This window comes from Harmonia axyridis, chromosome 1 (genome assembly GCF_914767665.1).
Source record: "Harmonia axyridis chromosome 1, icHarAxyr1.1, whole genome shotgun sequence".
NCBI classification, from domain to species: domain Eukaryota; kingdom Metazoa; phylum Arthropoda; class Insecta; order Coleoptera; family Coccinellidae; genus Harmonia; species Harmonia axyridis.
Genome location: NC_059501.1, coordinates 47,633,591 through 47,655,514, shown reverse-complemented (window position 1 = coordinate 47,655,514; position 21,924 = coordinate 47,633,591). Strand labels below are relative to the sequence as shown.

The 21,924-nt window shown below is 37.6% G+C and overlaps 2 protein-coding genes across 4 annotated transcripts in view; one reads left to right on the top strand and one right to left on the bottom strand.

Moving 5' to 3' along the window:
• Positions 1–21,924, top strand: part of LOC123673051 — a 928,323-nt gene that overhangs the window by 670,522 nt on the left and 235,877 nt on the right. The window lies entirely within an intron of this gene.
• Positions 14,842–16,532, bottom strand: LOC123673201. Its single transcript, XM_045607660.1, has 2 exons — positions 15,218–16,532; positions 14,842–15,125 (listed from the first exon to the last, which is right to left on the bottom strand). The coding sequence occupies exons 1-2, from the start codon at positions 15,545–15,547 to the stop codon at positions 15,087–15,089; spliced, it is 369 nt and encodes a 122-aa protein (XP_045463616.1). The 5' UTR covers positions 15,548–16,532; the 3' UTR covers positions 14,842–15,086.

The following is a 21,924-nucleotide window of genomic DNA, read 5'->3' as shown; positions in this document are numbered from 1 at the left end:
CCCCTCTCCACAAGATAAGGAATTCCGTCTGGTGGTCCCAAATAAGAGTTGCTCGCAATAAGGGACCCGACACACGGATTCCACTTGAGAAAGTTGGGTCTTAGAAACAGATTTCAATCAGGGTATTTGTCGGCGCATCCACCAAAATAAATCTCAGTTCGGACTGGGCAGGGTGACTCACCGAAATGACCACGGTGATCCGTGAATCGGAAATAAGCGACCCCGCTCCACAAGATAAGGAATTCTGTCTGGTGGTCCCAAATAAGAGTTGCTCGCAATAAGGGACCCGACACACAGATTCCACCTGAGAAAGTTGGGTCTTAGAAACAGATTTCAATCAGGGTATTTGTCGGCGCATCCACCAAAATAAATCTAAGAAATAAATTTAGTTCGGGGTATACTTTGGCGCATTCACCAATTCTAGACTCGAGTCAGACTGGACAGGGTAATTCGCCGAAAAGGCTGCTGTGATCCGGAGATCGGAATTAAGCGACCCCTCTCCCCAAGATAAGGAGTAATGCCTGGTAGTTCCAAATAAGAGTTGCTCGCAATAAGGAACCGGACAGACAAACTCCACTTGAGAAAGAAAGATCTAAGAAATAAATTTCACTCAGGGTATACTTCGGCGCATCCACCAATTCCCGACTCGAGTCAGACCGGACAGGGTAATTAGCCCAAAACACCGCGGTGATCCGGAGATCGGAAATTAGCGACCCCTCTCCTCAAGATAAGGAGTTCTGCCTGGTAGTTCCAAATAAGAGTTGCTCGCAATAAGGAACCGGACAGACAAACTCCACCCGAGAAAGAAAAATCTAAGAAATAAATTTCGTTCAGGGTATACTTTGGCGCATCCACCAATTCTAGACTCGAGTCAGACCGGACAGGGTAATTAGCCCAAAACACTGCTGTGATCCGGAGATCGGAAATTAGCGACCCCTCTCCTCAAGATATGGAGTTCTGCCTGGTAGTTCCAAATAAGAGTTGCTCGCAATAAGGAACCGGACAGACAAACTCCACTTGAGAAAGAAAGATCTAAGAAATAAATTTCGCTCAGGGTATACTTCGGCGCATCCACCAATTCACGACTCGAGTCAGACCGGACAGGGTAATTAGCCCTAAACACCGCGGTGATCCGGAGATCGGAAATTAGCGACCCCTCTCCTCAAGATAAGGAGTTCTGCCTGGTAGTTCCAAATAAGAGTTGCTCGCAATAAGGAACCGGACAGACAAACTCCACTTGAGAAAGAAAGATCTGAGAAATGAATTTCGTTCAGGGTATACTTTGGCGCATCCACCAATTCTAGACTCGAGTCAGACCGGACAGGGTAATTAGCCCAAAACACTGCCGTGATCCGGAGATCGGAAATTAGCGACCCCTCTCCTCAAGATAAGGAGTTTTGCCTGGTAGTTCCAAATAAGAGTTGCTCGCAATAAGGAACCGAACAGACAAACTCCACTTGAGAAAGAAAGATCAAAGAAATAAATTTCACTTACGGTATACCTCGGCGCATCCACCAATTAACGACTCGAGTCGGACCGGACAGGATAATTAACCTTAAAGACCGCAGTGATCCGGAGATCGGAAATAAACGACCCCTCTCCCCAAGATAAGGAGTTTTGCCTGGTAGTTCCAAATAAGAGTTGCTCGCAATAAGGAACCGAACAGACAAACTCCACTTGAGAAAGAAAGATCTTAGAAATAAGATAAATTACAAATAAATCACACTCGGAAAGTATCGATGGAACACAGGAAAGTCACCGATAATACAGACAGGAATAAAACGGTTCTTACCAATCTTAAGAATTTCCCACTTCACTACACGAACTCAAATTCTTTTCGTGTAAGGGCTAAGTGTCAAATTCACGAATATAAAATACGGCACTAAAACATCCAACGTTCAAAAGAAAAATTGCAAACTAAAAATTAAACTCTAAATTGTTACTCAAGAAAATCCGCTCAATGACTATGAAAATATATAGCTCGAAGACGCCGACAGGAGTAAATCGGAAAATATCTTAATACTTCGAAGACACCGGCAAGAATAATTGGAAAAATATCTTTCTACTTCGAAGACACCGACAAGAATAATCCTCCTTTTCCGAAATACTTCACTTGTAATCTCGGTTGGAAGGGGAAAATTTCGAGTCTCGAAATCGGCGGTGTACCTATGAAAAACGAACGACAACATGTAAAAAAGAACATATTGAAGAGATAACGTCTATCGCATTGTCGCTCGAAAGTTTTTATACATAGGCTGATATTTTAAATTGCATCGTTATATTTTCATGAAATAAATAAATCAGAAATTATTCCAAATGAAAATTTCTGAATTGGACGAAAAATACCTTCACTGCTCTCAATTAAAATTTTATTTTCACCTACTCATATGACTGGTAGAATAATGATGGAATTCTAAACCTGGGGCAAATTATACTGGGTGATTCTAATAAAATAATTATTGAATTCTAAACCTGGGGTGAATTATACTAGGTGATTCTAGTAAAATAATTATTGAATTCTTGACCTGGGCTAAATTATACCGGGTGATTCTAGTAACGAATTTCACTTCGTTACAATATGAGATATCAAGTCAAGCAGCAAATAATTTGAATTTGAACAAATGGAATAAAATTAGCATTGTGCCATTGGCTAGCGATTTGAAAATCATGAAAGACTACCTAGCTCAATGTGCCCAAAAATCAGCCGCAAAACTTCAATCAATGAGCACTGACATAACAGCTTACCATAATTTAGTAGAAGTAACATACTGCCAAGTACTTTTACTTAATCGTAAACGCCCTGGTGAGCTCCAAAGAATGCAGCTTCATATATATTTGAACTGCGGTAATTCGCAAGGGCAATATGAGGAGTTTGAGAAAATCATTTTCCCTCTAGAAAGAGTTCTCTTGTCGAAAATGAAAAGAGTAGTCACCAGAGGTAAAAGGGGAAGGGGGGTACCAGTACTTTTCACAACAGAAGTACAAAAAAATCTTCAAATTCTTATTGATAACAGACCGAATATGGTTCCGAAAGAAAACATGTTTTTATTTGCTGAAGCCAAATGCAGATCTGAATTGAGTGGATACAAGGTTTTGAGCAAATATGCACAGGCATGTGGTGCAAAAAATCCCAAATCTATTACTGTAACACGTCTCAGAAAACACTTGGCGACCTTGATGCAAATTTTCAATATGACGGAAGGAGACATTGAGCAACTTGCATCCTTTATGGGTCACACAACAGGTACGCACAAGGGTTCGTATAGATTTCCTGATGATGTCTATCAAACGGCCAAATTATCTAAGCTACTTCTGCTCATGGAGAAAGGCGAGGCAAATCACTACAAGGGTAAAAGCCTCGACGAAATTGAAATAAATATGGAGGAAAACTTACTGGATGAAAAGCAAGATGACGAAGATGATGTGGAAGACGTTGAAGAACCAATAAATGAAAGTATCAAAAAATCGAAGAATGGTAGTGAAAAGGTTGATGATAGTAATAATACTGATTGCGTGAACACAGTTGAGAAGGAAAACCAAGCTATGCCTCAAAAGAAAAGAAGAATACTCATTCCGTGGACAGAAGAACAGAAAAAATTGACAAGAACCTTTTTTGCTAAACACATAAGAAATTCTAGACCCCCAAAAAGACATGAGTGCGAGGAACTTATAGATGCAAATCCAGGAGTATTCAATAACAAAGCGTGGCTTAAAATGAAAGTATTCGTTCAAAACGAATATAGCAAGAAAAAAAATTAAGACTTAAGGTAGAACTCATATTAGAAAAACTCTTATTTAATATTGTTGAAGAGTAACGTCCATGATTATAAATATTGAATGAAATGTTAACAGGAGTTTGGACCAGTTTTTATTTTGATTTCTTATTATTTGCCAACGTTTCGAATCTTTTGTGATTCTTCCTCAAGGCTCGTATTTATTTCAATCAAAATATCGTCATATACATTAAAATTCTTTCTTTCATTTCTCTTGGAAAGTCAATATATGACGGTTTTTTTTTGGTATATTTTCTTTGCTGAATTCCTGATTGGTTCTTGATAAACGTTGAAAGTTGGATAATTACATTGAGAGTTCTTCGTCTAAAGACAGCCCATCATTGTCGATTGTCAACTTACAAGTCAAATTATTTACTCTCCTTACAATTGATGAACTGCCAGACCTAAGTTCTTATCAACTTCGGTGGAGGAAGATTGGCTCAGTATAGAGCTAGGACTTTTACCTCTTCAGGAAAGTAATTTGGGATCTTAGAAAATTTCATTCTTTTTTTATACAATTATAAATTTCGGATTCACTTGTATATCCTTATGCAGAAATAGTTTCTAACTCAGCACTTCAGCAGTTGGTGGAGAACCCCACCAGATATCGCCTCGGACAAAATCCATCCACATTAGATTTATTTTTCACATCAGACCCAGACACTGTATCAGAGATCAAATATTTAGCACAATTCGGGAAATCTGACCATTTAACTTTGGCCACTGAAATCCAGTTACAGGCTCCCACTTCCCAAAATAATCAATTCAAAACCATAAGGAAAGTGAACTATGACGGCATTGCTGCGGAACTGTCATCGAAGAACTGGAGCTTGATCCTTGCAGACGATCAGATGAATGCTATATGGTCTACCTTTCTCTCAATTGTTGAGACTGCTATTGCATCCAATACGTATACAAAACAGGTTAAATTTAATCCTTTGAGACCCTGGATTGATGATCGTATTTTGGCACTGGTGAGAAGAAAGAAATCTCTCTGGCAGAGATTCTTGAGAACCAGAGCTGATTCGGACTACATAAATCATCGTAACCTTTCCAACTTCGTCAGTAAGGAAATCAGGTCATCCAAGGCAGCATTTGAGAATAATTTGGTCTCGTCCAGGAACCCTAAACGGATGTTTAAATACGTAAGATCCTTCCTCAATTCTAAGGTTGGGGCACCGATTGTTAGAAGGCTTGATGGTAACATGTGTGGGAATCCTGTGGAGTCGGCGGATGTACTCGCTGATGTCTTCTCTTCAGCTTTCACCTCAGAGCCACCTGGACCAATCCCGACTTGTCAAACAGAACGGTCTATTCCTGGGATGTCACATGTTTGGATTGATGAAGAAACCGTTGAGAAATACCTCTTGGAACTAAAAGTTGATACCTCTCCCGGACGTGATGGTATTACCTCACGTTTACTTAAATATTGTGCTAAGGCTATGGCGGTGCCTTTATCCACCATATTCTCCAAGTCATTCCGAGACTCTTGTCTTCCATGTGACTGGCTGTCTGCCACGGTTACGCCAATTTTCAAGAAGGGTGATAAGCTCTCACCACTGAACTATCGTCCAATAAGTCTAGTCTCATCAGTCGCCAAAGTTCTAGAACGCATAATCTGTGACCAACTTATCAAATTTGCTATGGAGCACTCTATCATACCGCGGGAGCAACACGGCTTTATTCCCGGCCGCTCCACTCTTACTAATCTTCTAACAGGTCTGTCTGCTTGGACTGAGTCGTACGACCGCGGCATTCCGGTGGACGTTTTGTATCTTGACTTTTCTAAAGCCTTTGACCGGGTTCCACACAGGCGTCTCATTTCGAAGTTGGATCATCTCGGCGTTCGTGGAAATCTCCTGAGCTGGATTTCAGCTTTTTTGTCCAACAGAACATTTCGTGTGAAAGTGGGTGATGCTTTATCTTCATCCAACAGAACAGTTGGGTCAGGCGTGCCGCAGGGATCGGTTCTTGGGCCCATTCTCTTTCTCCTGTACACATCCGATCTGCCATGTATTTTAAAATCCCCTTGCCTCCTCTTCGCGGATGACACGAAGTTGTACAACAACCCTCTTTCATCGTATAGCACTCTTCAGGAGGATTTGGACCGGTTGGTTCAGTGGTGTTCTGATTGGTTGTTGCCTTTGAATGTTGATAAGTGCTCAGTTCTACACATTGGCAAAACAAACCCATCTTTTCACTACCGTCTTGATGGTAAAACCCTTCCTTCTGTTTTGCAACAGTGTGACCTTGGCGTGACTGTCACGACCGACCTTTCGTGGTCCAAACATATTGCGCATATTACTAGCAAGGCAAAGCAGACTGCTTTCATTCTTTCAAAATCCTTTAACGGCTGTAACAATGCTACGCTTAGCAAACTGATAAAATATTATGTGCGACCTATTCTGGAATATGCAGGACCAGCGTGGTGGCCTTCATCTCGAGCAGACGCAGCTCTTCTGGAGTCGGTTCAACGGTGGGTAACTCGATTTCCTTATGGACCCATTAGAACATCTTATGAGGAAAGACTGCAACTCTTCAGTTTGCCAAACTTTGAAGACAGGAGAACAAGAGGCGATATCATTTTTACCTTCAAAGCCCTTCGCAATCATTTTGGCGACGATATCCGTCGCTTGTTTTCCAGAAACCACAATCACCTTAGGGGCCATTCACTTAAGCTTAGGAGAGAACAGTTCCGCACGCCTCAGAGACAGCAGTTCCTCACAAATAGGGTGTTCCACTCATGGAACAGTCTACCGAGGGATCTTGTAGATGCAACCTCCACCAACGCCTTCAAGAATGGATATGACCGATGGATTACCCAACCTCGAGAATAATACGTCCAAATTTTTTTGTCATTGTAAACCATAATTTTTGTTTTGAGTTATATTTAGTTTCCGAATGTTATTTTTTTAAGTTTGAGTTTATAGGTATTTGTACCTCTACTCTTATTGTAACAATAATAATAATAATAATAATATATTTTCATTTTATAAATATTGTATGTAAATTTTTCTGGTACCAGATATTTTAAAGATTCGGATTGTGAACTACTTATGTAATTATAAGAGGTGTTTGATCGACCTGGGTTTTTGTCCCTTCCATTTGGTAGATTCAGGGATCTGAACCACGACTCAAACAAACGACTCTTCTCGGGCATTTTGAGTTGTAACGAAGAGTTTACAGTTTCAGGACATTTTTTTTGCAAATCACTTCTATAATCACCTCTCGAAGTTTATCCACTTCAAAAGTAGACATATCAAAAATTTCAGTGGAAGACTAGGGAAACACTTGTATTGTATAGATGAGCTCTGCTAGGAAAGATGAATTCCGGGAATGAAATTTCAGACTAGTTCTAATTTGATTTTCATCGGAAATGATACCCACTTTTGATTTTGAGTACTTGTTTCTAGTGGAAACGCTAGCTTTCTTTCTGCCAAATGTCTGTATTTTTTGACAATCAAGAGTCAATTCATGTTCTGGAATTTGATTGAATTTTTATAAAACATATACTTAACTAATAGCATGTAATAATAATAAAAACTAGTAGGATATCAAAAAATTAGTACTTAAATTTAAAATGAATAAAATTTTGTTCAAATGACACAATTGCATTCATTCATTTAATAACCTCGTCTCACCACTATTTTCTCAATTGTTAATATGTCTGTAGGATAAATTTTAAATTTATAACCCTTAATTACCTTTTGGTTGCTGAAAAATAGGCAAATTCAATGAAAGCCTCTAAGCACTTGAAACAAACAAAAATTTATTCAGAAAACAAAAGAACATCACTAATGGCATAAAGTTTCTGGAAACACATGAGATTAAATAAGAGTATTGAATGAAATGTTAACAGGAGTTTGGACCAGTTTTTATTTTGATTTCTCATTATTTGCCAACGTTTCGAATCTTTTGTGATTCTTCCTCAAGGCTCGTATTTATTTCAATCAAAATATCGTCATATACATTAAAATTCTTTCTTTCATTTCTCTTGGAAAGTCAATATATGACGATATTTTTATTGAAGTAAATACGAGCCTTGAGGAAGAATCACAAAAGATTCGAAACGTTGGCAAATATTAAGAAATCAAAATAAAAACTGATCCAAATTCCTGTTAACATTTCATTCAATACTCTTATTTAATCTCATGTGTTTCCAGAAACTTTATGCCATTAGTGATGTTCTTTTGTTTTCTGAATAAATTTTTGTTTGTTTCAAGTGCTTAGAGGCTTTCATTGAATTTGCCTATTTTTCAGCAACCAAAAGGTAATTAAGGGTTATAAATTTAAAATTTATCCTACAGACATATTAACAATTGAGAAAATAGTGGTGAGACGAGGTTATTAAATGAATGAATGCAATTGTGTCATTTGAACAAAATTTTATTCATTTTAAATTTAAGTACTAATTTTTTGATATCCTACTATTTTTTATTATTATTACATGCTATTAGTTAAGTATATGTTTTATAAAAATTCAATCAAATTCCAGAACATGCATTGACTCTTGATTGTCAAAAAATACAGACATTTGGCAGAAAGAAAGCTAGCGTTTCCACTAGAAACAAGTACTCAAAATCAAAAGTGGGTATCATTTCCGATGAAAATCAAATTAGAACTAGTCTGAAATTTCATTCCCGGAATTCATCTTTCCTAGCAGAGCTCATCTATACAATACAAGTGTTTCCCTAGTCTTCCACTGAAATTTTTGATATGTCTACTTTTGAAGTGGATAAACTTCGAGAGGTGATTATAGAAGTGATTTGCAAAAAAAATGTCCTCAAACTGTAAACTCTTCGTTACAACTCAAAATGCCCGAGAACAGTCGTTTGTTTGAGTCGTGGTTCAGATCCCTGAATCTACCAAATGGAAGGGACAAAAACCCAGGTCGATCAAACACCTCTTATAATTACATAAGTATTTCACAATCCGAATCTTTAAAATATCTGGTACCAGAAAAATTTACATACAATATTTATAAAATGAAAATATATTATTATAATTATTATTATTATTGTTACAATAAGAGTAGAGGTACAAATACCTATAAACTCAAACTTAAAAAAATAACATTCGGAAACTAAATATAACTCAAAACAAAAATAATGGTTTACAATGACAAAAAAATTTGGACGTATTATTCTCGAGGTTGGGTAATCCATCGATCATATCCATTCTTGAAGGCGTTGGTGGAGGTTGCATTTACAAGATCCCTCGGTAGACTGTTCCATAAGTGGAACACCCTATTTGTGAGGAACTGCTGTCTCTGAGGCGTGCGGAACTGTTCTCTCCTAAGCTTAAGTGAATGGCCCCTAAGGTGATTGTGGTTTCTGGAAAACAAGCGACGGATATCGTCGCCAAAATGATTGCGAAGGGCTTTGAAGGTAAAAATGATATCGCCTCTTGTTCTCCTGTCTTCAAAGTTTGGCAAACTGAAGAGTTGCAGTCTTTCCTCATAAGATGGTCTAATGGGTCCATAAGGAAATCGAGTTACCCACCGTTGAACCGACTCCAGAAGAGCTGCGTCTGCTCGAGATGAAGGCCACCACGCTGGTCCTGCATATTCCAGAATAGGTCGCACATAATATTTTATCAGTTTGCTAAGCGTAGCATTGTTACAGCCGTTGAAGGATTTTGAAAGAATGAAAGCAGTCTGCTTTGCCTTGCTAGTAATATGCGCAATATGTTTGGACCACGAAAGGTCGGTCGTGACAGTCACGCCAAGGTCACACTGTTGCAAAACAGAAGGAAGGGTTTTACCATCAAGACGGTAGTGAAAAGATGGGTTTGTTTTGCCAATGTGTAGAACTGAGCACTTATCAACATTCAAAGGCAACAACCAATCAGAACACCACTGAACCAACCGGTCCAAATCCTCCTGAAGAGTGCTATACGATGAAAGAGGGTTGTTGTACAACTCCGTGTCATCCGCGAAGAGGAGGCAAGGGGATTTTAAAATACATGGCAGATCGGATGTGTACAGGAGAAAGAGAATGGGCCCAAGAACCGATCCCTGCGGCACGCCTGACCCAACTGTTCTGTTGGATGAAGATAAAGCATCACCCACTTTCACACGAAATGTTCTGTTGGACAAAAAAGCTGAAATCCAGCTCAGGAGATTTCCACGAACGCCGAGATGATCCAACTTCGAAATGAGACGCCTGTGTGGAACCCGGTCAAAGGCTTTAGAAAAGTCAAGATACAAAACGTCCACCGGAATGCCGCGGTCGTACGACTCAGTCCAAGCAGACAGACCTGTTAGAAGATTAGTAAGAGTGGAGCGGCCGGGAATAAAGCCGTGTTGCTCCCGCGGTATGATAGAGTGCTCCATAGCAAATTTGATAAGTTGGTCACAGATTATGCGTTCTAGAACTTTGGCGACTGATGAGACTAGACTTATTGGACGATAGTTCAGTGGTGAGAGCTTATCACCCTTCTTGAAAATTGGCGTAACCGTGGCAGACAGCCAGTCACATGGAAGACAAGAGTCTCGGAATGACTTGGAGAATATGGTGGATAAAGGCACCGCCATAGCCTTAGCACAATATTTAAGTAAACGTGAGGTAATACCATCACGTCCGGGAGAGGTATCAACTTTTAGTTCCAAGAGGTATTTCTCAACGGTTTCTTCATCAATCCAAACATGTGACATCCCAGGAATAGACCGTTCTGTTTGACAAGTCGGGATTGGTCCAGGTGGCTCTGAGGTGAAAGCTGAAGAGAAGACATCAGCGAGTACATCCGCCGACTCCACAGGATTCCCACACATGTTACCATCAAGCCTTCTAACAATCGGTGCCCCAACCTTAGAATTGAGGAAGGATCTTACGTATTTAAACATCCGTTTAGGGTTCCTGGACGAGACCAAATTATTCTCAAATGCTGCCTTGGATGACCTGATTTCCTTACTGACGAAGTTGGAAAGGTTACGATGATTTATGTAGTCCGAATCAGCTCTGGTTCTCAAGAATCTCTGCCAGAGAGATTTCTTTCTTCTCACCAGTGCCAAAATACGATCATCAATCCAGGGTCTCAAAGGATTAAATTTAACCTGTTTTGTATACGTATTGGATGCAATAGCAGTCTCAACAATTGAGAGAAAGGTAGACCATATAGCATTCATCTGATCGTCTGCAAGGATCAAGCTCCAGTTCTTCGATGACAGTTCCGCAGCAATGCCGTCATAGTTCACTTTCCTTATGGTTTTGAATTGATTATTTTGGGAAGTGGGAGCCTGTAACTGGATTTCAGTGGCCAAAGTTAAATGGTCAGATTTCCCGAATGGTGCTAAATATTTGATCTCTGATACAGTGTCTGGGTCTGATGTGAAAAATAAATCTAATGTGGATGGATTTTGTCCGAGGCGATATCTGGTGGGGTTCTCCACCAACTGCTGAAGTGCTGAGTTAGAAACTATTTCTGCATAAGGATATACAAGTGAATCCGAAATTTATAATTGTATAAAAAAAGAATGAAATTTTCTAAGATCCCAAATTACTTTCCTGAAGAGGTAAAAGTCCTAGCTCTATACTGAGCCAATCTTCCTCCACCGAAGTTGATAAGAACTTAGGTCTGGCAGTTCTTCAATTGTAAGGAGAGTAAATAATTTGACTTGTAAGTTGACAATCGACAATGATGGGCTGTCTTTAGACGAAGAACTCTCAATGTAATTATCCAACTTTCAACGTTTATCAAGAACCAATCAGGAATTCAGCAAAGAAAATATACCAAAAAAAAAACCCTTTTTTCAGGGTTTTATGAATGAACTAGAGAAAAACAATTATAACTATTTTGCAGCGATAATTATCGATATATGTACGTTCGAAGAAACTAGAAAAGAAAATGATATCATAATTTCGAAGTATCGAGTACATATGCACGAAGATACGCATTGGCGTACGCCCAGATTTCCATCAACTGTCTGACTCAGTTGAATATTTAAAATTTGAAATGTAGCACGCTACACACTCCTCATTCCCCCCAAAAAAAAGGTCTTTGCTCACAATGAGCTTTTTTTTTTATCCACAAAGTTAACTGAACGAGAAAATGATGGGCGCCAGTGATCCAGGGATCACAAGGTATATCAAGGAAATTGACTTCATAGAGACATAGAACTGCATCTGAAAAGACACAAAAGACTTAGTTACTTCAAAACAACAAAACAGTTACACCAAAGATTTATGCAATGCACATTAGATACTGTATAACTGCACGTTGATTCGAACAGAGGTAGAAGCATATAATAAAGGCTGAAAAGTAATTATACTAGAGCAGAAAAGATAAAGATAATTGCAATGGCCAAGACTACTTTCCATTACAAGAAGATAATTGCTCGTAGTACAAAGAGAGATAAATAAGAGATAAAGATAAATGAGAGATAGAAATAAAGATAAGTGCCTTAAATGCTTCAATTTATAATATTTGTCTCAATTCAATCAATTCAATCGAATACTGAAAAGGAAAGGATAAGAGGAAAGGAGGAATGAAAAACGGCATTTGTTATTCCAGGCGATACAAACCAATACCTAATACTAACAAAACACAAAACATTCAGGTCATTCGGATTGAACATCTGAGAAATCAGTAGGATCATCTTCTCTACTTAAATCGGGCTTAATGTCCTTGATATGGAAATTTCCGAGGTCTCTACCAGACAAATCAACGAGATTGTAGACAAGCGAAGAAATCGCCTTATTCACAATACATGGGACAAACCTTGGAGCAAGCTTGGCGGTGAAATTCTTAGAAGCATCAGAAAGCACAAAATTCCGCTTCCACACTCTATCTCCAACCTTCAGCCGTAAATCTCGTCTTCTGAGGTTGTATCTACGAGCGTTGATCTCGTAAGAATGCTTCAAACGTTTTCGAATGTCTTCATAAAGTTCAGGCAGTTGTTGAACAATATCGGAATCCAAAACTTTATTTCCTACAGTGACGGCGTTATTGGCATTATCAGAAATAAGACCATAAAATGATCCATCTGTAGCTACATTCCTTAGAAAAACTAAAAATGAGGGACTATATTTCAAAGTTTCACTCCTAGCAAGTCTAATTGCTTGAGCGATTTCCAGAATATTCTGGTCCCAAAGTTTATGATCACCATCAATATATGATCTGATGGCGGTGACGATCGTCTTGTTCACACGCTCTGTAGGATTGATTTGGGGATGGAAACGAGCATTATAGAAGATTTTCTGGACCTTATACTTTTTCATTAGGTTTTTAAATTCAGCAGAAACAAACTGTGAACCATTATCCACAGCAAAAATTCGAGGAACACCGAAAATCAGGAAAATTTGATTCTCGATAAATTTCACAATGGACCTGCTAGTGGCCTTAGAAAGTGGCTGAACAAAAACAAATTTGGTGAACCAGTCAGTTACAACTAAAACATACTGATTACCTGCTCTAGATCTTGTATAAGGTCCCAACAAATCGGCACTTAAGAACTGAAATGGGAAGTTAATATTCCGATACTTGCCCATTAATCCAGCCTGAGGTAGGTTTCCAGGTTTACAAGAAGCACATACCTTGCAACTCTTAACATACTTTACAATAGAGTTTTTCATCCTGGGCCAGTAATATAGAGACGAGACACGGTGTAATGTCTTGTAAACACCAAAATGTCCAGCTGTTGGCTCGTCATGAAATTCCTTCATAATTTCCAACCGATGAGGAGTGGGCACAACAATTTTCCATTCGGGAGAGTCATTTACTAAGCGATACCTAGGCAAAATATGTTTATATAAGACACGATTTTCTATTTTAAATTCGGGATACAGATCTGGACTATTACTAACTTTTGTCAGCAAATTGCTATACCATTTATCAACCTTCAACTGAGAAAGATTCAAAATTGAAACCTGTATACTGTCAGTCGACATACGAGAGAGTGAATCAGCAACAGTGTTGAGGGATCCACTTCGATGAACTATTTTGAAACGATAAGAAGATAATCTCATAATCCATCTAGAGATTCGTTGATTTGGATTTTTCATCGAATTAAGCAACACCAACGAAGAGTGATCCGTTATGACAGTAAACTCGGTGCCTTCAATATATGGTCTGAATTTCTCAATAGACAGTACGATAGCCAGTAGTTCTTTCTCTGTGGTTGAGTAGTTACGTTGACTCTTATTCAAAACCTTACTGAAGTAGGCGACTGGATGTTCTAGTCCATCTTCCTCCTGAAACAAAACTGCTCCAACACCACTATCACTTGCATCACAAGCAAGACTAAATGGTCTTGAAAAATCTGGACTCGCCAAAATAGGGGCTGAAGTTAACAATGATTTTATCTTGAGGAAAGCATTATTTGCATCATCTGTCCACACAACTGGTTGACCTTTCTTCCTACCCTTTAATAAATCAGTTATTGGACTACACACTGAAGCAAAATCTCTTAAAAATCTGCGATAATAACCGATTAAACCAATCAACCGACGAATTTGTGTGGTATTTTTGGGAATGGGATAATCCAAAATATCTTGAACTTTAGATGGATCCGTTCTTAGACCATTCTCATCTACAACAAATCCCAAAAAATTTAATGAGGGTCTACAAAACTTACATTTATCAAAGTTTATTGTCAAATTTGCCTCTTTTAGACAGTGAAATAGTTTTCTGAGGACAGCGAGATGCATTTCAAAAGTAGGGGTACAAACGATTATGTCATCGACATAATAGAATACATAGGGCTCCAAAGAAGGTCCAATGACCATATCCATAAGTCTCACCATTGCTTGACAAGCACAATTTAAACCAAACGGTAATACATTGAAACAGAACAAGCCTCTGCCTGAAATAGCGAAAGTTGTTTTTATTTTGGATTCTTCATCCAACGGAATTTGGAAAAATGCTTGTTTTAAATCTATTGAGCTAAGATAACATGCATCACGTACCTTACTCAGAACAGAATCAATTGGAGGCATAGGATAACTGTCAGGTAGGGTGATGGAATTCAACTTCCTAGCATCAAATACAACCCTGTGTGTACCATCCTTCTTGGGGACCAACCAAAGTGGAGACAACCATGGGCTACACCCGGAGATAGGTTTGATAATGTTGAGCTCCAACTTCTTATCAATTTCCACATTCAAAACTTTCTGCATTGCTGGAGAAAGTGGATACTGTCTTTGTCTAACTGGCTTGGCATCTCCTGTATCGATATGATGCCGATACAAATGAGTCCTACCTAATCTATCAGAGGGCGCAATTTGTTTAAATAAATCTATAACGAAGTCCAATTCGTACTTTTGAGGCTCTGTCAATGAATCAGATCCGAGTATAGCTCGAACCACAGCTACAGAGTTATCCGAAGATAAACAAGAGGAACCATAGGAAAAATCTCTGAAATCAAGAGTCAGATTAAAATCATGTATGAAATCCATACCCAAAATGAGGTCGTGAGTTATTGAGGGTACGACAAGTACCCTGAGTACCTTGGTCACCTCGTTCAAACTTATGGGAAGGTTGACATACCCCAAAGTATTCTGAGGCTTTCCATCGGCCGTTGTAAGGTTAACCGATACGTCGTAGTGGAGGCCTAGATTCATCTTCCGTAAAAGGTGAATAGAAGAAGAACCTAAAATTGTGACGTTGCTACCACTATCTACCAAGGAAGATATAAGCTCACCTCCTACCTGAACTGTTAGATAAGGACGATTGTCCTTCTGACGAAGTTCTAATAAGGGATTGGTCTCTCTCAAGACACTATGGTTCTTTTTAACCTTTCTTACCGCTTCAGGAACAGATAAATCGGAGTTCTCCATAACTATGGGTGACGAAGAAATTAATTCTTCTTCTGATTCGATTTCTGTTTCGGTTTTGGAGCAGGTTTTTGACTTGAGGGGCCTCCAATACCTGCGGGATTGTGGACCCTCTGTTCGTTTTTTGAACACCGAGGACAGTTGGACTTGATAACGTTCCTCTGACCGCAACCAAAGCAGAAGCGCGTTCTCAACTTCCTACATTCGTTGTAACGATGGTTTTCCTCACCACAGTTCCAACATCTGACATTAGATCGAGTTTCAGACACCTGGAGCTCTCCCAACTGATTTGAAACGCTTAAACAGAGAGCATCCTCAACTCTCCTACAAAGAGATGTCAGCTGAGATACTGATGCAATATCCTGTAAAACAAGGGCTTTTACATAGTCAGGAAGTAAATTATTCCTTATAATATTAACCATTTCAATCTCTGAAGGACATTTATTTAATCTATAAAATTGTGCCTCCATAAAAGTGATATACAGCGCAACTGACTCTCGAGGATTCTGCTTACGAGATTTGATATCCTGCAATAACATTGAGTCATAATTACTATGCAAAAATGTGGATTTCAGGGCATCAACGAGTTCGTTCCAGTTCAGGAAACGATTCTTGATGTGGTTGTTATGCCACCAAGTCCACGCATCATTTTCAAACAAATCCCCAGCAGAGTCGAATAGGTCCGAATCTGTACAACCTCTAGAAACCTTAAGGGACTCAACCAACTCCAAGAATGGAATTAATGGTTCCTTTCCCGAAAACTTTTTCAAACCCCACTTATAAACAGGTATACATTTAGAATTAGTTGGAGCGTTGACAGGAGACAGAGGATGATGCAAACCTGCAGACTTCACAGGTGTTGAGGTAGAAGGAAAATGAGCTTCAGAAGGGGACACCTTTTCTGCTATATCAGACTCCAACATAAGGACTTCTTTATAAAGATTCTGTCTGATAGCAGATTCATCATCTTTATCAACCGATAGCCGTTGAATTCTAACAGTTACATGAGTTAAACGAGTGAGTATACGTTTGTGATCAATTTGAGGAGAATTTGAATTGAACTTAGCGCAAATCTCCGTCAAATCTGTTAAACTCTCTTTAATGCCTTCAACATTTTCTTTGAAGGAAAAAGGATCAGACAAGACAGTGAAACTACGATCTGAGGATTCTTGTGAAAGTAAACCTCTCAAAATTTTACGTTTGTCATCCACTGATGACGGGATCTCAATACCTCGAATCGCAATCTCATAAGCGAGTTCATTTTGTTTTAGATAATTTGGGTTGAGAGACATTTTCCACGATAGAAAATTCAAAGGAATAAGATAAGGTAGAAGAGAGAAATTGAAAACTTATCAAAAAAAAACAAACAAAAAATAAATCCCGACTGAAAAATCAGATAAAATTGCCGAGAGATGATCCCAAAAATAATAACCTGAACTATCCGGAACGAGGATAATGATCAACCCCAAATAAACAGTCACCCCCACCAGGCAAACTGAGAGATCTAGTGATCGAATGGCCAAAAAGACCTTAACGGCCCCACGTTGGGCGCCAAAATTATGTGTAAACTCTTCGTTACAACTCAAAATGCCCGAGAACAGTCGTTTGTTTGAGTCGTGGTTCAGATCCCTGAATCTACCAAATGGAAGGGACAAAAACCCAGGTCGATCAAACACCTCTTATAATTACATAAGTATTTCACAATCCGAATCTTTAAAATATCTGGTACCAGAAAATTTACATACAATATTTATAAAATGAAAATATATACAAGTGAATCCGAAATTTATAATTGTATAAAAAAAGAATGAAATTTTCTAAGATCCTAAATTACTTTCCTGAAGAGGTAAAAGTCCTAGCTCTATACTGAGCCAATCTTCCTCCACCGAAGTTGATAAGAACTTAGGTCTGGCAGTTCTTCAATTGTAAGGAGAGTAAATAATTTGACTTGTAAGTTGACAATCGACAATGATGGGCTGTCTTTAGACGAAGAACTGTCAATGTAATTATCCAACTTTCAACGTTTATCAAGAACCAATCAGGAATTCAGCAAAGAAAATATACCAAAAAAAAACCTTTTTTCAGGGTTTTATGAATGAACTAGAGAAAAACAATTATAACTATTTTGCAGCGATAATTATCGATATATGTACGTTCGAAGAAACTAGAAAAGAAAATGATATCATAATTTCGAAGTATCGAGTACATATGCACGAAGATACGCATTGGCGTACGCCCAGATTTCCATCAACTGTCTGACTCAGTTGAATATATAAAATTTGAAATGTAGCACGCTACAAAACACATGGTCGAAATGTTATATGTCATTCGAAAGTACACGAAATCAGATATTTTTACTGAAGAGAAAGTTTGTGCATAAGTAATAATATTTCATCGAAAAAACCATTGGAAAAATAGGTCTGATTTTGTTAACTTCAGAATCGTGATATTTTTCTCCTTACCACGCCTGCAATAAGAGTGTTTTCTGTACACAGACTCTCTCATCTTGTAGCAAATTTATTTCTTTTTCCGAATTTGTGATCAAATTTGATGAAACTACAAGGAAAATTGGATAATGACCCTTTCATAGAAAAAACTTGAAATTCTTCGTGAAATCAAAAATGTTAAATTGAAGATTAACCGTCTATATTTTGACCATGTGTTATATGACATTTTTCATTGCAAATCACTTGTACAATCACCTCTCGAAATTTGTCCACTTTAAAAGTAGACACCCTGCATATATTCTTTTGAAATCAAGAGCTAACATAATACAATACATAAAACAAAAAAATCCCTAACTGAGGTTAATGCAAAACGAGCAAAAAACACAAAAATAAGATGGTAATCTGTTAAATCGATTTAAACTAGACAACCCAATTCAAAAACGACTCGGTAACTTCATGTATAGCCCTCAAGCTATCTTGAAATTTAGATATGGGACAATTATTAATCAGATGTTCTATTGTCTCTCTGCTTCACTGCATTCGCAACAAGGACTCTTAACTGAATTACATTTGAAAAGTATGCTATCAAATCCAGGAACTTCATTGGAAGGATCAGTCATAAAATCTTTGTATTTTAATAAACGGTATTCATGAATCACACTGTATATCCACGAACTTTTCCGAATTGATACACCCACATTGTTACTAGTTCATCAGCTGGAAAAGTTTAGCTCACAAGAAAAACTTATATCAGTTTTTTTTTATTCAAATGAAATAATAGATGCATGACTCATAAAAATATACAAATAAAGTTTCATCACCAATTGAAATGTTATCATCCATTTATGACGCTTTCATTCCCAGGCGCTTCCAAACGCCAATACAAAAATTACTGCGCTCAACCGCTGAATAATAATAATCGTTTTCAGACTCTGGATACAGATGTGCTATGTTGCCACAATTCTGAAGCCTTAAAGTATGGAGACTGGTTCACAATATTCACGAAATGTATACTACTGTTACGCCCTCAGTGGCAATGTCTCAAACTAAATTATACAAAACTTACCATTCTCCTACCATCAGCACGTCAGGAGAAAGAATTTTCATTTTCATATGGTGCTGCCATTTTTATACATGAAGTAGATATGTTCACGTAACGCTCTTCTGTCTCACTCACTGCTTCGAATGACGTAGACACGACTCAAATCGGCAGTTCTAGTGAGCAGAAAACATGAATTACATTATGGCTTCGCATATACTGAAGCCATAATTCCACTGAAGCCATAATGATAGGAGGATATATATATATATATATATATATATATATATATATATATATATATATATATATATATATATATATATATATATATATATATATATGTATTTATATATATATATATATATATATATATATATATAATAATAATAATAATAATAATAATAGTAATAAAATGGTTTATTCTGTAAGCTACAGGGTATAAACATATAATCACAGAGGCGTGAGCCTGTACGTGACTTCTAAATAAACAAAATATAATACAATAGCCGGTATTCAAATAATTCCACAAATCAAAATCAAATTCCAACAACATATCCTAACAAAAGATACAATATTCAACAAAAAGTTAAGAGTACATCATCCACAGTATAATGATCACCGATGAAATTTTATACATATAATATATCACTAACACAAGCTCATTTTTTTTTTACTGCAAGTTGCGTCAACATATTTACATGGAGGAAGGTTGTCTTCGGTAAGTAAGTTATCCATTTATTTCTTTTAGTAAAAATCCTCGAAAATGATGTGAGTTATTGGGGATTTATTATTAAATTGAAATATTTTCTGCCCTGGTCAATTATCCAATTTTTCAATTTTTTCCTCTTTTTAATGAGTTCTCTGATATTTTTCAGGTCCTTTGGGACAGCGGCATATATTCTGGGGGCTAGATAGGCAAAGCATCTCTGACCTATTCGTTTTCCTGCTCTTGGGGTAAGGTATTGGTTTGTTTTGTTACGTGTTTCATATTCACACTCAGTTAGTTGGAGTTGAATTTTTTGTTCGCTTATGCCAATTAAAATCTGCAGAACAAATAATTGGTGGGGATTCATGACCCTGGAAACAGCAAACAATTCATCTGATGGATACAGGAGAGGCTTTCCGTAGATAATTCGAAGTAACCATTTCTGGACCACCTCAACCCTCCTTAGATGACAACTATATGCTCCGCCCCAACCTATTATTCCATATCCTATTTGGGACTGACATAAAGCTGAGTATACCATCATTAAGCTTCTTGTATCCAAGTACTTTTTCAGATATCTAAACTTGGTAAGTAAACATCTTAATTTGATCACCAAGATATCTATGTGTTTATCCCATTTTAGATGTCGATCAATTGTAATTCCTAGATATTTTATGTATTCAGCTTCTGGAATTGATGTTTCGTTGTCAACTTTTAAATTGCCCATATGTGGAAGTCCTGATTGGTAAGCAGCAAATGGTAAGTATTTTGTCTTCTGCAAATTAACCGTTAATTTATTCTCTCTGAACCATTGCTTCATCATTGAAAGATCTCCTTCTGCTACTTGTTTCAGTTCCTTCCAAGTAGTATTTTCGTACATTATGACAGTGTCGTCTGCGAAACTGATAATCTCTCCTTTTCTTTTCATTAGCAGTAAGCTGTTTATGTATATTATGAACAAAATTGGTCCCAATACTGTCCCCTGCGGTACCCCATATTCAAAAGTTTTCCCTTCACTCGAATGTTGACCTATCTTCACAAATTGGGTTCTGTTTGATAAATAGCTCTTCATTAATTTGAGTGCTTTACCCCGAAAGCCATTGAGATAGAGTTTTCGTAATAGCTTTTTGTGCGATACGGTGTCGAAGGCCTTTGCAAGGTCGATGAACACGCATAGACCCATCTTATTTCCATCCAACCATTGGTAAACTCTCTCTACTACTTTTTTTATTGCATCCTGTGTAGACTTGCCCTTCCTGAATCCGTATTGATTATCAGACAAAATTCGATTCTTCTCCAAAAAATTAACAATACGAACTTTCAACAATTTCTCCACTATTTTAGACAAATTAGATGTTAAACATATTGGTCTATAATTGGATAAAATGGTCCTATCTCCCGACTTGAACAATGGTTTGATTACACCCACCTTGAAAATGTTCGGAAATTCAGCCGTCTCAAAACATAGATTTGCGAGCAACATTATAGGTTCTATTATTTCATCTTGGATATTTTTTATGAATTCAGTTCTAATACCGTCATTTCCCGGAGATCCACCATTTTTTAATTCTCTTATCATTCCTCTCACTTCATCTTCAGATGTTGGAAATAGAAACAGTGTGTTATCACAATAAAGTTCTCCTTCTTCCTTTTCTGGAACTTCATCTATGTTTTCCGCTAGTCGTTTTCCTATTTCACTGAAATAAGTTCCGAACTCCTCCACCATTTTTTCCTTTGATGTTATTTCTTGTCCATCAGAACTTTTGACCGAAATTATCTCTGTTGCAGGCCTAGTTTTTCCGCAGAGATCATCTACATACAACCATAGAGATCTCGCCCTTGAAGCGTTCTCTATTACGAAGCTATTCATATATTCTTTTTTTGCGGTCTTTATCAACTTCTGTAAAACATTTCGATACCTTGAATACTGCATCTTCAACCTCCCATTAAGTGGGTCCTTAATAGTTTTTTTATATAAGCTATTTTTTATATTTATGGCCTTCAAAAGACCTGGTGTAATCCAGTCCTTCTTAACTGATTTTTTACAGGATAATCTAATGCTTGTTGTATTTTTTTCTGTATAATAAGTTAATGAATCAATAAAAGCTTCTGCAAAAGAGTTTACATTTTTATTTTCAATCATATTACCCCAATTTATTCTTCCAAGGTCTTCCTTCAATTTGCC